At 32.2% G+C, this 18633-nt stretch overlaps 1 protein-coding gene across 1 annotated transcript in view; it reads right to left on the bottom strand.

Annotated features, from left to right (window-relative positions):
* Positions 1–3381: 3381 nt before the first annotated feature.
* The window catches only part of SELENOF (selenoprotein F), a 32709-nt gene continuing 17457 nt past the window's right edge, over positions 3382–18633 (bottom strand). Inside the window, exons 3-5 of the mRNA XM_011355589.2 lie at positions 11668–11731; positions 4929–4978; positions 3382–4252 (exon numbers count right to left, since the gene is read on the bottom strand). Coding sequence (XP_011353891.2) covers positions 4121–4252; positions 4929–4978; positions 11668–11731 — 246 coding nt within the window. The 3' untranslated portion in view covers positions 3382–4120. The remainder of the gene's footprint in view (positions 4253–4928; positions 4979–11667; positions 11732–18633) is intronic.

An 18633-nucleotide genomic window follows, 5' to 3' on the forward strand; every position in this document is an offset into this window, starting at 1 on the left:
CCTCGAGATAATCACGCTAAGTGAAATAAGCCAGACAGAAAAAGTTGGAAATCACATGATATCACTTATATGTGGGATATAAACCTAAAAGCAACAAATGAACAAACAGAGACTCATGGACATGAACTATAGACTGGTGGTTACCAGAGGTAGGGAGTCGGGGAGGAGGGGGTAGGTAGGTAGATGGGGTAAAGGGGGTCCAATATAGGGGGTAGAGGATAAAGGGATCAAGTATATGATAGCTGAAGGAAACTGGACTTTGAGTGGTAGACACACAATAGAATATACAGATGTCAAAAAAAGAAAATATACAGATGTCAAATTATAATGAACTGCTGAAAATTATATAATTGTATTAACCGATGTTACCCCAATAAACTTAATTTTAAAAAAATGTTAAAAAAAAAAGTTATAGTCAAATCTCAGTACTCTTGGTAGTTAATTATGTTCTGTAAAGTTGCTGCAACCCTGAATTAGCAAACACTGAACCATTGCTCTTAGGAGTACAAGGTTAGCTTCCTGGAAGTCTCTGGTCCCAACGATGTTGTCAATCTATCCGTACACACCCATGTTTTCTGTATTCCTTCTTAAACGTACCTCATTTGATATATATTATTGATTTATTAATATCAAACTCATGCCCAATAGCACTGTAACTCATACCTGAACAAAATTTATCTAAAACCTCTATTTTTTCCAGAAGGCACATCACGACCTTCTTGCATGTAAGGACCACCAGCTCAGGGGTCATTTTTAAACAGCTAAATTACCAACAAAAGCACAAAAATGCCAAAAATGTGGCACTAGACTGAAAAAGATACTGGTTTGTAGCATGTGAGCGGAAACAAGGCAGTGTCACCTTGTTTGAACTTGGCTGGGAATGTATGCATTGGGTGAATCAAATTTTTCATGGCTCTGTGCACATCCCATCCGCTAATGACTTCAGAAGTGTCTCAGGTGTTGATTGTGGGGTTACAATTAAGTTTTAATGAGTAGGTGAATATGTAAATATAGAATTCGCCAATAAAGATCAGCTGTAGTTTAGTTTTTCTACCAAAATGGTTTTTAAAAAAGTGTTGAACATTAAGGTCTAAACTTCAGTGTCTCCATAATGTCAAATGATAAAATGCTGTACTTATAAAGTATGTTTCAAGAGTGGTTAACATGAAGGAACTAGTTTTAGAGGCTTCACACAATTTAGTTTTATTCCCTCAGTATTTCTAAATAACCGTATTTCACGGCACTGATTCCTGGGCCAAAGGCCACTCGAAGGTAAAATGTTTATATTTAATCATCAAGTCTGTTTTGAATTTTTGAGCACAAATGCAGGCCCTCTCCTCCCAGAAAAAGTCCTCTGTGACTACAGAATGTAATTTAAAACCACTTTTAATTTTCAAGTAAAAGAAATACTTACCTAATGGTGCTCCTATCTGGAATCTGTACTCCTACTTCCCATGTATTTGTAGACACGCTTTCACATACTAGCTACTGCCAATTTTAATTTCCAAAGTCTTGCAGTATTTGCTTTCAAAACTATTTTCTGCATTTTATTAATTTTAATTTTAGACTAGCTTTTAAGCCTCAAATTCTTTTAAAACAGGAAATGTCAGTTCTTGCTCATAGCTTCTTGTAGGAGGCTTTTGCCAAATTTGGGAATTTAGAGATAAATTAACTGTTTTAGGTTATAAGTAACACCATTTTGGCAGGGGGAGCAAGTTTATATATATCAAGTGATTATGACACATATCCACATTTGTGAATAAGCTTAATCAAATGTCAGAATTTGGCTACAAAATGGTATTTTGGGTCAGTATTTACACCCATTTCTTGGTAATCAAGATTTGTTTCTTTAAAAAGCTTTTAGCGGTTCTTTGATTGGAATTGGTGAAAAAGCTGAAATTGGCTAATTCACTGGAACCTCCCGATTAAAATAGTGAAGCTTGGTAGATACGTTTATTCATCAACTCAAAAATTTCAAGTGCTGAAATACTGTACGGTTCTTTGGCCTCTTTTGATCTCTCTTAATATATCGAATATAATAGACATTTTAGGCTTTTCACTTTTTAAAATCCCAATGCCACATACTCATTTAACTGGCTCTTCATGCCTAAAGAACAGTCCAATTAGTTTCTATGTCAATCCCATAAGTTTTGCAGTTTTAACCCTTCTGTCGAACTATTCTGCATATGGTGGCAACTCCTCTCTTGCTGTTTTTCCACTTTCCATGACTGGCTTCACTTCCTCTTGTTCTGAATTAATAACCACCATTAAGGATTGCTGCCAATTTATCCAGGGCCTTGTACTATCAAAATGATGGCCTTCTCCATTACTCTACATGATCAAATGTAGAACATAAACTGTTTGCCAGGACTTCTCCTGGTATTTTAATTAACCGAATCACCCAGAGTTTATTCATTCTCTTGGTGGTTTAAAAATATATTTCTTAATTTTAAATATAACATGATACAAAATACTAGTAAAGATTAACACCTGATCTTTATTAAAAATAAGAATTTTTATAAGCACTTTCTGGTAGTCTTTAAAGATTTCCAAATACACTTTATTAAGATAGTTTAATTCAAAATAAAGAATTAATGTTTCTAGGGGGTGGCTCCATAGTGTAGTGGTTAACATGTCCGCTTTACATGCAGAAGGTCCTGGGTTCACGCCCCAGGTGGAGTCATGGACCATACCCCGGGTGCTCCAGGCTCTGGGTGTGCCTGGCCCTGGGTGCGCCAGATCCCAGGTGCATGCCACGAGCGTGTGGGAGGAGACGCCCTGCCTTCAGAAATCCAGTTCTTGGGGGAAATAGCAACATCCATAGCTCAGAGGTGGAAGGGGGGCGGGGTGGGGTGGGGTGGCGGAATTAAAGAGGGAGAAAACAAAAAGAATTCAAGTTTCTAGATTATAAGAATTTATCTGAGATTAGTTGACATAACAGGATTTTTGACCAATTTGTTAAGTTAGTAAGCAGTGTAAATGAACTAAAGTCATTTGGATGAATGCTGTTCCTAGTGAACTACCTTTCATGAAGAAGCGAAGTCACTTTAACCAGATAGGTTAAGCAAAGTGAAATCAACATTTTTAATAGCTCATACAAATTCTATATTTTGAGATATTCCTTATGTAAGATATCAAAATAAAAATATGTTCATAAATGAAAGCACTTTGAAAAATAAAAAATTGCTAGACAAATATAAAGCACTATTACCCACAGAAATTATAAATTTTAAAGAAATTATAAGTTTTAAACAGTATAGCCATTTTAACATTTTGTCTAAAATATATAAAGGCTTATAGGAAAAGAAAATAAAAATGTATTGAAAAATGTGTCATTTTTAAGCACGAAAGAACAAATCAGAAGAATTTCAAATGCAGAGAGATTTTTTGAAACTTTTTATTTATATTTTGGTCTTACAAGTGATCATTTTAAAATACTTTTCTGTAAGAATTTCAAGCACAAAAATTTGCTAAATATCAGATCCACACAAATCCTCAAAAAGGTTTTCTGTGTAGCCTTCATTAATGCTAATCTTTGTGAATGTTTCATCTTACTGTAGATCCTGAATTTGTTTCACAATAGTGAAGCCATAAAGTTTTTATGCAGTGCATTCATTATAAACTATAGCGCTTCTATTAAAAGGAAAGCTGGGTTAATACAAAAATATGAGCGAATCTGAGGATCAAGCAATCTGTTGAGGCTCAGTATATCTTATTTGCTTTGTAGTTTTCTATCATTACTTTCAAAGAGCACAGAGCACATGAGGCATAGTAGCAATCATCTCCCTTATTAACCTCCCTAATTTAAAAATCTGTTGTTCGTAAAACTGGACCAATTATCACAAACTATCATTTGCATAATTAACCACAAGTCTATTGCAAAGCATTATGCTAGTGGTATCAACAAATGTAGGATGGAAATTGATAAAAAATGAGTTCTGTTAAGCTTGCCAACTCTTTAGATTTCATGGGCTGTGCTGCCACTTCAACTTTTAATTAGTTGTTTAATGCCTCACAGTAAGACGGATCAAAAGACAGAAACAAAACTAAATTATTTTCTAGGTGCTGTAATATTTCATTTGATAAGGTAACAAAAGGATAGGACACAATGTAATCAAATTTACATGCGTTCCAACTTTTCATTTAGGAATTCTTCTACACTGTCTGTGTTCCATTTGAGGATGCTTAGTTCTTCAGCAATGTTCCCATTGTCATCCAAAAGCTTTAGTACAGGGTCTGAACCACGAACATACTACAAAAAAGAGGGACATCATCATTATTATCTGCTTAGAAGAGCCTTCTCAGTCTCAACCAAGATCCAAACCAATGCAATCCAGGTTAACTAAATTTAACGGTAATACGAAAAAGCTTTTAGATGTAACAGTACAATAGGTCTTACAAGAAGTCTTTTGGAAAAGAATAGGATTTCATTAAAAATGACAGTTTAAAAAAATTACGTTTTACCTCTAAAGAGAAAAAGACTTGTTGGTATCAACACAGTTTATTTAGGATTTAAGTTTATTATTGACTGTAAGAAATAATTATTGCATACATGATATTCTCAAACTCTCAAATGCGTTTAAAATCTAATGAAGGAAGCAGTCGAGTTCAAAATAATTAACAAGAAAGAATATATCAAAGCAATGGTAAAACAGCATATGCATACAAATTATTAGATATAATTTTGCATTGGACTTTAAATTTTCTTTGGCTTAAGAAATCTAACGATTTTGTTGTAATTAGTTTATAATTAGACTGAATTCCTAAAACTTCCGATAGTTGGGTCCAATATTTTACCAAAGAGCTCTGAGAAATACTAACTCTAGGTAAATGTGACAACAAACATGATCCCATTTTTAAAGAGATCAATCTTCAAAAATGAAATAAATTAATACTGGAAAAGAAGGATTCTATTAAAATAACTTTACCTTGATTTGTAGTCCCCTGAATAGTTTGGGTTTATCACTTCTGACGAAAGCTGTAGAGAAAAGAAAAAGATTCAAATTGTTTACTTCCAAATCCATGCTAGATAATAGTAGAAATAAACTCAGTAAATAAAACATTTCATCCTATATGGAAAACTAAGGAGATTCAAACAGATATATCTAAATGGAAAGAAATATCATACTATTCAATAGGACAGTGAAATATTTTAAGATGTTAATTGCTTAAATTTAATCTAAATTTCAAATTTCAATGGGATTTTGAGGGCTTGACAAAATGACAGTAAAGCTCAGCTAAAAATGTATAAGGACAGTCACAGTTTAGAAAAAATATGGGAGAATTCGTTTACTTGCTTTTTAAAATATGATACTGATACCAGAATAGATAAAATAAACAGATTATTAAATATAGAAAGATACAAATATCTGTATAAATTTAATATGGTAAAGCTATCAAATCAGAGAGAGGGAGGCAAGGAGGGAGAGACTGATTATATGTGCATTTGGGGTGTGTGTGTGAATTATTTAATATGTACTTTTGAGAAAACTGCCAAACTATTTGGGAAAAAAAATAGAAAAATAGTCAAGTGCCTACATTATACCTTATATCTAAATAAACTGCAGATGAATTATCATTTAAATTCATTCAACAAATATTTATTGAATGCCTTCTATATGTTGGACAACAGAGATAAAGCTACATAAAAGACAATTTCTGTTCTTAAGGAGTTTATAGTCTGATGAGGAAGAAAGATCTTAAACAAGTAATCACACAACTAATAATTTCAGTTAAAAAGTGTTAAAAAAAAAAAGAGAGGTTCAGAATACTACTATAGCATTTAACACAGACAACTTGAATATGGAATATAAAATTCCTTTCTAAGCATGACCTTAAAAAAATGTTCTACAAATATGAGGACTTGTTGGAAGAGAGTTATATATCTCATCTAAACTTTTCCTACAACATTTAGTTCAAAATAAAAATAACTATGTTATTCTTGCTTATTATCTTTTAACTTTATCCTTTAGGATTTGTCCAAATACCCTGCAGACTCCTGATTTCCCAAACAAAAAATGATTTTATGGGTCCATTTCTCCATTAGGAAGGATGTTGGTATTAAGGGAGAATATAACTACCATGCCTTTCAGTGCTTTGATGAAATCTCAGATGCATGGCTTTCTGGCCAAGTATCTGCGATTTTACATTGTTGGAGCAATCACTGTATCCTTGGGGGTTGCAGCTTTCTATTAAGTTTACTGTGGCTGAACGAAGGAAGAAAGCATATGCAAATTTCCACATAAATTATGAATCCATGAAAGATTCTGAAGAGATGAGGAAGGCTGGTATCTTTCAGAGTGCAAAGTGATTTCAGAAGGTAAAGAATTTCTTTGAGTTGCCTTTCATGGAAGTTTGTCACTGACCTGTGTTCCTGAACTATGAAAAATGAATATTTGGGCTAAGCAATAGTTAACAATTAACAAATAAAATTTGTTAACAAATAAAAAATAATTAACAAATAAAACAATTAACAACTAATAAATAAAAAATGATCTTATGCTGCTGCATTTTTACCATCCTTTTGGCAAGTACTATATGCACACCTGTCCAAAACACCATTTAACACACAATATGGAACCTACTACATAAGGAACCTCTCAGGAGAAAAGGATTATTCTTAAATATTTTTTGTATCCATAACAGAGCCTCACACATTTAATAACTTTCATTCACCCAACAGATTTTTAACAGGCTGGCATGGTGAACAGATTTAAAAGGAATATTACGGTGAGTCACCAATGACTATTTTTATCAGTCTTTGCTCTGTTCTCTGCTAATCATAGATTCATAAGCCTCTGAATTTTGAATGAGGGGAATATCTGTTAAATACCTTGTAGTAGAAAATCACATTTTATAGTCAGGAAATTAATCATTTAACAAATATTTGAGTACTTATTATATACACATGGCACTAGGATAGGTTATATGAGAATATAACAGACTTGCAAAAAGACCTCATAACAACTTATTTTCTAGTTTACTCTATGCTGTTTTAAAAATAGCGAAATATCAGTTTGAAGTCACTCTATTTCTAGAAAATGTTCTTATGCTAATTTATTTGTCAGTTAGAAAGGCAGTTTTATCAACACTTGAAAGTGATAAAATATATAGAAATGATTAGAAAACAGATTAAATGTTTCAGCTTTTCCCTTGGGATTCTTATAAGCATGTCATTTAAGTAGCCCCCTAGGATAGGAATTAAGTTTTTACATACGCACTGCTTGAAAAGAAATGCGACTCTCATAATTCAGAGACTCTTCAGGGTTAACTATAAAGAGTATTAAAATAAACAAAATAAACGGCTAGATCTAATAATAAACCTTTGATCACATTATAAGTAGTCATACAATGTACTCTTATTTAAGATTTAATTTGACTATAAGGGCTTATTGTAGGTATGATTAAGACTTGTGAACTGTCACATGAAAGTACATGTAATGATAATTAGATGTTTTCCTATTGATTAAAAATAAGTATATTTAATCAGAACATATTCTAAGTAAAAATGTCACATCACACACGGAAACAATACAAAGAGAACAGCAACAACAACAAACAACAATAGAATTGAATTCACAACTGTGTTCAATGAAAGTTACTGGGTATCTAAAAAAGTATTTCTAAAATAAGTAAATTTACTATTGTATACGAACCATCTGGAATGCAAAATAATGAGTCACTTGGGTCCTCCCAACAAGACAATTTAAAATCACTTAAAAACATTCAGAGATAGGCAACTTAAATAACTAAGGAATCTGGGGGAGATTGGAGGTACAATAATGTAGACAAGACAAACTAAAAAGATTATGATTTCTCAGTCAGAATAATAAAGTCAGAAAAGGAATGCTTGAAGACTGAATTCATCAAGGGTATATAACCAATGTAAACACAGGCTTTCACCAGATTCCCATTTGTCAAGGGTGGGGCATCCTTTAATAGCACAAATTTTTGTAAACCTATTTATTCACTCAATATTTAAATTTCTCTTAATAAAAGGTACAGTGTTAGGCAGATTTTATGTATATTGATTTTTTTTTTTTTTTTTAAATTCTGGGCTTTAAGGAGTTCCTAGTTTGGTAGAGGCAAAAGACTAATAAGCCAATAAATATATTACGATATTATGTGGGAATTGCTGTGGAACATAGAGAGTAAAAAACTATCCGAAGACTGCCTGAAAATAATGCTTGAACTATATTTTGAATGAAAAACATACTTATTAAATTTATATTATTAGTTTTGATGTTACCACAAGTGATAGAACACTAGGTCCAATCTATTAGGATACATTATACATATTGATTGTCTTTAAACAACCAAAATATGGCAAACAAAAGTATTTAGGAGGCATACTTGGAATTGACTAAGAAGTAGGATCTGGTACTTTTTTCAACATACAATGAATTGTTCAATGTGGATAAAACATTTCAAAATTTAAATCCCTCTCTCTTCTGGAAAATCTTAACACTAATTTACTCTTCTTTTTAAAGACATGGCTAATTTAAAGTAACTGAATTTAAAAAAATTACAATGTATTGTAAGCTAAAGTATAATGAAAGTTATCATGCTGATCCCAGAAATTACCAGATGTTGATGACAAAGAATATGGAACAAATGATGACATAAAAATTAGTTTGGTATTTGTAATTATTGTAAAAAGTGGCGATTCTCCTCATGTCCTTCCTATTGCAGAATATCTTTTAAGAGAGTGTGTCTGAAAGTAGGAATATATAATGGTTATATTAAAAATAAACCAGCTTCTGAACTCTGGGCCACTAGTCAGTTTTGCAGCTGTTATTTATAGCTTAGGGCTCAAGCTTTGTTAAATTGACTAGTTATAGCTGTACAACTAATCTGCAGACATAAATGTCTATAGACAGTATGTTTGTACAAACTAAATGATATATTTTGCTCAAGTCCTGTAAACTTCAGATTTTACTTAATAGATATATTTCTATAAAGAGTGAGCTAGTTATATACTGACCTGAAACCCCAAAATTCAGATTTTTTGGGAGGCGCTATTCAGAAGGCATAAAACATTTCAAGCATGGTAGATAATAATAAAAATAAATTTTGCTTTTATGTGGAAAAAAACCCCACCTCCTCATGGGCTTGAAAAATATTGGTATTATATATAATTACATTAAATATGGCTATGCATTATATTAAGTAATCATTTTCATTTTAAATAAGTTTGTACTAATTAAATATTTATATGTAAAATTAAAATACAATTGTTTTCAAAAGTAAAAGACAGTATGACTACATGTACCCAAAGGTTTGATAATTTAACTAGACATAAGAAATACATGTAATTAAGTTCTGTAGTGCCAGGTGGGTACTAGACTAATTGGGGGGATCGCTTTGTAAATTATATAAATGTCTAACCACTACGCTGTACACCTGAAACTAATATAAATAATACTGAATGTCCAGTATTGAAAATTGAAAAATAAAAATTAAAAGAAATGAAAACCCACTAAAGCTTTGTAACCATATGCCACACTCGATAATAAAATCAGCTCATTTTATGTTTTTTAAAAAAGTAAGTTCTATTACGAAGATTGATAAGCTTTTAAAAACTAAACTTTAAGCTGTAGAAATTATTACCACAGACATTGTAAAATCCAGTATCACAAACAGAAGGGCTAACTGCTATATCAAAGCTACTCTTGACCTCATGAAAAATGAAGTCACAAAAGATTATTAATAAAACTAGTCAGTAAATATGAATAATCAATAAAATTAAAAAGCAATTGTGAAACTTTCTGAAAATAAGAGTGATCACAATATCATTTGGAGAACTTACATAAAAACAACTATGGTACAATTCTGAATTTAAGTGAGGAAAAATATACAGAGTAAGGAATTGTTTTCCCTAAGCATAAGTAGATGTTATATTCTGTGCTACATAAGAATTCTTATTCTAACAAAGAATGTATTTAATTACAAGTGTATCTGTTTGGGCTTCATATAAAATGTCCCCAAAATTACTCTATTTTATTTCTGTGCCAAAATGAGCAATATTTTCTTATAAACAATTCTAAGTCAGCAAAAGGCAGGTGCTAATATAGACAATTTTATAAAATCTAAATCCAAATAATTCTCTTGGTATTAAGTAAACAAGGCAAGAAATCATTGGAAAGCCAGCAGAAACAAAAACAGAATAAGGCATATAAATAGATCACTTATGTATTTCAGTGAAAAAAAGGGAGTGAGGTAAAAAAAAGAATTTCATTACCTTTGTTGACCCTAACAAAGAAGCTAGACCTAACAAGAAGGGATCCTGGTGGTTGACTGGGTCAAATTTAAAAAGAGATCCTAGCAACCATTAATAAGCCTCTCATGCAAACTGTGCTTCAGGGAGAAGCCTCCATGAATGTGCCTTGCCTCCTGCACTGAACTGTGTTCCTGCTAACTGAGCCAACCCTTATTATTAAGGAGTTCCTGGAATCCTATCTTGACCAATTGGACTGAGTCTTTCCCAGTCCAGTCAACTCTGCAGCTATATCCCCATCGGCATCTTCACTGACCAATCAGAGTGGCTCTGTTCTGACCAGCCAGGACCATGTCCTTTGGACAGATGAAACTGCAAACAAAGATTTGGAGTCCTCATTTGTATGAGAAAGGAGCAATCAGGAACCAGGCGGGGACTTCTTTCTGTATAAGTCAGAAACTCTCTGGCTCAGAGAGCACACTTTCCCTTTCCATTGAAGACTGAAAACTGCATTTCCCCAGCTGGAGTTGAGACATCAAAGACATCTTTCTGGAATGAAGCGGAGAAGAGCAGGTGGAGCAGAACAGAACTAACGGAAGAGGGCCACCTCATAGGCATGCTGTTCCATAGTCATGTTTTTTCTTAAATGAACTGTAACTCTATTAAGATGTTCCACAGCTATGTTGTATCATATTGAATTGTTTGCACTGAAAAAAGAGTTTCCTTCTTCACGGCACCCCAAATTGGGGATTCCTGTTGGCACTATACTGGCGCCAACAACCATTGGTTGACAGCTCCAGACAAGTTCAGTTTCATAAAACTGATTTTCAAGTGACAAGCAAGGACATAATAAAAAAAAACCTTAGACCGAGTGTTTTTGGAGCTACAAAGCTCTATTACTGTTTGATTTCAACCAAAAGAATACACTTTCACAATTATCCTATCACATATTTATCCTTAAAATTTCCTGTGAAGATATACATGCATGACTTCCTCTCTTCTACACCTCAAGTTCTATGGTATTTATTCTATTTTTGATGATTTGTAATTTAGTATAAGTCTAGTCTCACTTAATTATTCTTTAGGCATTTTATGAGAGTCAATTTACATTTAAAATATACTAGAATGAAATGCTATTTAAGGAGATTACATTTACATCTGGTAAAAGAAGGTTCTCATAAAATTTTTACTTGGTAAAAAAGGCTCCCCTTTAAAGAAAATACTGCCTCATCATGTGTTGTATTTAAACATAAATTTTATACATTATGCTTGTTTAAAGTAATCTAGTATTCAACAATTACTATAAAACTCCACCTCCATGAAAATTCATATGCTACTGAGAAAGTATAACTCTAAAAATTCTTATTTGTGGGAATATTTAACAAAATTATTCTTGTGAAATGCTGATTTTAAATTATCAAAATGAGAATTTACTAGCTAATTTTATATACCTTGGACTTGAGGGAACCTCCCCAATTTTCATCCACAGACTTCGAGAATAGCTCCTGCATATAGCTGCAAAAGGAAAAACAGAAATTTAAAAAACTGGTATAAATTTAAAAATGTAGTTATAAATATAAAGTTCCGCAGCATAAACATTATAGTTAAGCAGATATATAGATCAAACAAATGTCAGAGTTGGATAGGACTATCTAGTTCTAGTCCAACAGAAAAGGAAACAAAGGCCCAAGGATATTAAATGGTAGAGGAGTTTAAGCCCTACTTGGGAGTATTTTTAAACCTAGCCAAAACGATAGAAAATATGAGGACCTGACAATGAATATGAATTGAATATGAATAGGTAAGATGTCCTAGAAAGTTCTGCACATAATCCTAAAGATTTTCTACAGTTTTTTAGGATGCTAAATTGAACACAGGTGTTTTTAAAATTAAGTGATCATTGTTTTAAAATTAAAACCAGAAACCTAATACCTTTAAAAAAGTAATTATAGTATGTACTATGTAAAGATATTATAGGAAAACCAGTAAAATCTCATTATAAAAAACTTAAATGTAAATATTCTGCCTTAATGAATCCCAGGTGAAATGAATTCAGTGGTAAATATTGCTTTTCTAGTTATATAACCTGCATATTCTCTTTATAGTAAGAGCTCATTATAAAAAAAATTCAAACATAAATATTTTATTGCAGTTAATTCAGTTGAAATGGAGTCAATGGTAAATATCGTTTTTTTTTTTGTTTTTTGTTTTTTTTTTGTAGCTGTAGAGCCTGCCTTTCTTCCCTCCCTCCCTCCTTCTTTCTCTTCCTTCCTTTCCTTCTCTCCCTTCCTTCCTTCCTTTCCTAATTTTAGGAATTTATCTGAGCAGAAATTGATTTGAATTGGGTGGTGCCAAACCGAAAGTGGAAGGCCTGCCCATTCTTTTTGCAGACTTGGGAATGCTGTGACTCTAAGAAAAGGCAGGCAATGATAAGAATACACTATATCCATTTTATTTCTTCTTAGCTTTTAGACTTGTTTTTTTAATTGCAGGCCCAAGAGCTAAAGATGGATTTTACTTTTCAAGTTCTAAAATAGCCTAACAATCACATGCACCATGCAGGATTATTTTAGATACTTTGGAAAATATAGAAAAGCACAAAGTAGAAATTTTAAAATCACCTTAATTCCACCAACCCAAAAGATGATGACTTTTTAACGTTCTGGTGATTTTGGGGTGTTATCAATAGTTCTTAAGTTTTTAATGGTGTAAGATACTTTTGAGAATTTGATGGAAATTCTGCTTTAATTAGGCTATTCGTGGACTCTCTGGAACCACAGATGGATTTCAGATTAAGAACTCTGATGATCTCTAAAATTCTTTTCAGCAGTAAAAGTTTAAGATTAGGTTGACCTAATTCTATAAAATAAGTTGCTTTTGAATAAGATTTGGCTAATTTTTGTTAGACAAGTTCCCATGCCCCAATCTTTAAAAATATCAGACTACATTACCAATGAACTCATGAAAAGATGCTCAATATCACTCTAATTATTAGGGAAATCCAGATCAAATGAGATACCACTTCACACTTATTAGGATGGCTACTGTATATATTAAAAACAAGAGGTGACAAGGATGTGGAGAATTTGGAGCCCTTGTGAACTAATGTTGGGAATATAAAGTGGTACAGTCACTATGAAAAATAAAATGGTGGTTCCTTAAAAAAATTAAAAATAGAATTATATAATCTAGTAATTCTACTTCTAGGTATATACTCAAAAGAACTAAAAGCAGGGTTGTGAACAAATATTTGCATACCAATTATTATTCATAATAATCAAAAGGTGAAGTCAACCCAAATATCTATCAACAGGTGTAAAGATAAACAAAATGTGGTATATACATATAATATTATTCAGCCTTAAAAAGGAAATTATGACACATGCTATAATATGGATACATTTTGAAGACATTAAGCTACGTGAAATAAGGCAGTAACAAAAGGATAACTACTACATGAGTAATTCCACTTCTATGAGGTACTCATAGTAGTCAAATTCAGAGACAGAAAGTAGAATGGTGGCTGCCAGGGGCTGGGGGAGGGAAGCACTGGGGAAGAATTGTTTAATGAGTATGGAGTTTCAGTTTAGAGGATGAAAAAGTTCTGAAGATGGATGATGATGTTGAACCACAGTGTGAATGTACTTAATGTCACTGAATTGTATACTTAAAAATGACTTTTCTCTACACCACTACTTCCCAATATTCTTCATATCATCACATGTAGAAAATGGTAACAAATGTATGGAATAAAAGGGATAAAAAGGAGGAAGCGGCTTATAACTGGGGGCTTCCTCACTCCAGTCCCCATTTGGTTGTCCTAAGGACTCAGTATGCTAGCATACTTGTAATCCATTCAAGGAAAGCACTTCTCTGTACCACAAAACACCAACTGCTTAATTAAAAATATTAGAAACATATTCTTTAATGAACAGACAGCTGAGATGTAGCCTTCTCTAGGAAAACTTTTGTCGGTCTCCTAAGCTAGGGACTTTCCGCAGAATTCTGTTCTCATCATAATTTACTATAAATAGTCTATAACTTCACTGTGGACAGGAAATGTCTTATTTAATTCTCCCAGAACTGGATACAAAGCTGCTCAATGTATGTGTACTGAATGGAGAGAATTATTCATTTAGCAGAATTAAACATTTCTTTTTTCATCATGTAAGTTTCAAAATATTTCAAGTTCCTTTGACGCACATTTTAGACTAGACTGTGTTTAGTTCCAGTCTAAGGTAAATAAAAAGAAAATGTAACTCAAAGCTGTATAACATTTTTAAGTCAAATTCTAAAAGCAGTAATGCTAGTTGGCATTTTACTTATGAATTTGTAGTGTTATAGTGTTATATAAAAACATTTGTTTTTCATGGTGAATAAATAATTTAAATTAACTACAAATTGTGGTAAATTTTCAATGCCTTATAAAGTAATCATAAGCATCTTTGGCATTGCACAAATTCACACACAGGAAATATATGTTACTTGTAATAGGAATTCTCAAGGGCATAAAGTATGAAAGGATTAAAAAAGGTTAAAACTTTCAGTTCCTTACCCTTAGCATTTTTACCTTTTAAAGTAATGTCACTGGAATACAAAAACTCTGACCTTCAAACATTTGTGGAAAAATGTCAATAGAATCAAAGATGCAAGTTATATAACTTTTATATAGCGAGCTTATATTTTTTTATAGTAAGTTGGTAGGCTTCTTTTCTATATGCATTAGAGAAGCCTTATTTGTATAGATAACCTAACTTGAGGTATCATAGGTCATTATTCCATTAGGATTATATTATACTAGTCCAAATACTTTAAATGAAAACACACTTTTAGAAAAATACAAAAATGATACACAAAACTGCATTCTTTTCCTTTGGAGTCCATATCTTTTTCACATTACTTATGACTGTCAAGTTTTTCTAAACTTCTGATAGGGTCGTCTGGGTGGGAAGTAGAAATATCGAACTACTTCTGCTCTGTAACTAATTTACCATACTTGTAATAGCATTTTGAATATACTAATTTCCCTTTCATTTAAAAATAAATGATTTTCATTTATTATTTTAAAAATAAATTGCAGCTTCGCAGTTAGCTAATTTTTCCCAATTTAAATAAATACATTTTAAGCATTACAAAGATTTATTTGTATGTATCTCAATTTTAGATTCTGTAATTTCATATATTTTAATTTTTTGTGACAATGTACTCCTTTCACTGCAGAAAGACTTTCTTGATAAATTATTGTTGGAATATAACGATTTTTTTCCCTTATGTCCACATAACCAACCTCTTAATACAAAATTAAGGGTTTATAATGAGGTTTTCGCATATAAAAAAAGGCCAAAATCTTTATTTTGTGATGATAATTTTGCTGTAGTTAAAGTCTGTGTTGCTACAAAATAGTTCAGATTAACAGCAAGACAAAAACTGGTCTATGCGGTTTCTCACCACATAGCTAGATTCCAACACTGAACAAAGGCAACTTGTGAGTTATGTAAATTTTCTGAATTTTAAAAAAAGTGTTGCACTTGTTAACTTTTACTGCCACCATCACACCAGCACCACAAATCTGGAAATCTGGTCCAAGTCAGAATTATATTAAGCGCTTAATATATTTAAGTTCTACAACTTTCCAACTCTAAGAACTTAATTTATTTTTGTTGGTGATGATATCCATGCTCTAAAGAAACATGACAGTAAAAAAACCTTGAAATGAACTAAGTCAAACTAAATATCAAATTTTCACACAGCATGGTATTGTTAAATTAAACAAGGAGGCCATTAGACTGGGTTGGTTCTAAGGCATTAGCAGCCTATGTAATAAGCAAACCAAAACTTATGCCTGTAAATGCGTCCAAATTAAGAAATCAAAACCTAAAGACTATCAATCTCGAACAGCCAACTAGGATTTCTCAAATAGGGCAACTGCTTAAGCTATAGCCAATCAAATAATTTTCTTGTTTTGCTTCTGTATCTTTACTATAAAAAAGTCTTGCCCCTAACTCCTGTTGGTGGGAAGCTTTTAAACATTTCCATTTAGCGCTGCTGGACTTGAATTGATTTTTGCTCCAATAATTTTTTTTTATTTTTAATATGTCTCAGTTTATCTTTTAAGGTATAGTGAAAAGATCTCAAGTTATAAAATCAAATATGTATGTGGTCCAGTTCTGGCTCTGCCATTTACAAGCAGCATGTCTCCTTGGATAAGTCACTCTGAGCTCCAGTTTACTGTTTGAACCAAAGAGTTATTCCATTCCCTCCCCTCCAGAGTTGCTATAAAGATTTAACAACAACAAAATGCAAAAGCCTCGGATCTTTAAATGTTCAATAAATAACAATATGACAATTCTTTCACACTATTGCTTAAGTTTAAGTTGTATTTTAAACCCATTTTCATAGGTAATAGTGCTTTCTGTCCTGGGATTATTCAGGGTTATCAGTCATTGTTTCTCTGTAATTAGAATGGCCACTCCAAAAATTTCTCAAGCTTTCAAATTTAAATTACCTTAGAGCAGAGTTTTCAGCCTTGACAGTACACTTGAATTACCTGGAAAGAGTCTGAAAATTACTGATCCCTGGAACCTACTCCAGTCCAACTAAATTAGTATATTTGGGGTTGAGATGGAAGTATCGGTATTTTAATTATTATTACTTCTTTTAATCCTACCCAAATGATTGTAATGGCCATCCAGGGATGAGAACAGAATCACTGCCTTGGACAAAAATTACAAAACAATCAAAAAGTAAGCTTTTGTTCAACAGACTAATCGAATTAAACCTCCCCTTACGAAGAACTGCTTGCAGCCATACTTTCTTATGTTAAAAATCCTCTTTTATTTAAAGGTAAAACTTTAGTATTAAAGAAATCTAATACTATGATTAGAAAAAAATTGGAAAAACTTTGAATATCAAGTGGCAATATAAAGAAAATGCTCTAATGTTAGGTGAAAGAAAAGAAAAATTTTAACTGCTGAACAGAATTCAGATCTGAGGAGTAACTATTTTCTAGGTCTGGAGGCTTGCCCTTAAGAGAAATATAAGAATTAAAAAATAAGGAAGTACGACTGTAACATGATAAAAGCTGAGTATTATATTATTTAGAGATCTTAAATGAAAAATAATTATGATACACTTAAACATATAAGTGAGCCACTCTTCCGAATATAAACTGCATACAGTATAATTTCTAAAAATCAACTTTACATCTTTCAAAAATGCAGAAGCTATTTTTAGCAAAATATGGCCAGTTAATTCTTAGGGAAAATGTTTTCAACCAAAACCATATGCTTAGTGAACTGCTGATGTTTTAAGTTTTACTTCATTATTCATCATCAAATCATTCTGATATTTTCTGATTTTTTTTTTTAATGCCAGGAGTGTTAGAAACAATGAGTTACAATTACACATTCATAAATAATTAGGGTACTAAATATTTTGTGATCTAGTAGTAAGCTTTTGTCAAGATTTCACTTTGACTAAGTCACTGAAGCAGCAGGTACATATGGCAAATAGTGTATCTACTGGCAATTCCGCATACACTCTCACTGATGGCATTCTTGCATAGGAATAATGAATGAATGTGGAGGATTTGGGAAGTAACTTAAGTTTTATAATTTTGGTAAACCAAGCTGGAAAATATAATTCTCTAATATAATACCCCTGAGATTACACTATTCATTTTTAGGTGCTTTCTACTAAAGTCTGAAAAGTTACAAAGTAATGAATCACTATGCCTAAGGAAGCTCCTTAAATTTAAAATTTAGTCTACTACACTATCAAAGTGCTATTCCTTTTTGTATTTTTAGTTCCTGCCTTAAGTTTGAGAAAGCCACAAAACAAGCAACGTAACATCTACCTTAATTTAAATTAGGCTCTAAACAAGGTAAGAATACACTGGGGGGAATCTTTCCATAAATATATAATCGCCGTTCCACTAAAAAACTCAATAAAAATGTACAAGAATAAAAATCTTTCTTTGACATCATATTCTAAATTAGAACATACCAGTGCTGAAATCTGAGGAAAGAAAGACTCTAAAACAATGAGAATTTTATCAGCAAGATGTAAGACTGTCTGATTTTCGCCCAGAAACAAATACACCCACATAAACAGACATATTTCCATACTTCAGCTGCAAATATGAATTGTCCAGGGTCATCACTTGGGAACACTTGCTGAATTCTACTGATACTTAGGAAATAGACAATGAAAGGAAATAACTCTACACAACATCACTATATTTCCTGAGGTCAAAATATCCAAAGAATTGGAAAAAGTGAATTTAAGCTTGAATATCATAGTAAGTAGTTTTAGTGCTCCCTTCAATAGCTCAGCTGGTAGAGTGGAGGATTATAGTACCTTCCCACAGTAAGTACTTTTTAAACCAACTAGGCTCTTCAGTAATAAGTAATAATATT

The sequence above is a fragment of the Pteropus vampyrus genome, unplaced genomic scaffold (assembly GCF_000151845.1).
Source record: "Pteropus vampyrus isolate Shadow unplaced genomic scaffold, Pvam_2.0 Scaffold22, whole genome shotgun sequence".
NCBI classification, from domain to species: Eukaryota; Metazoa; Chordata; class Mammalia; order Chiroptera; family Pteropodidae; genus Pteropus; species Pteropus vampyrus.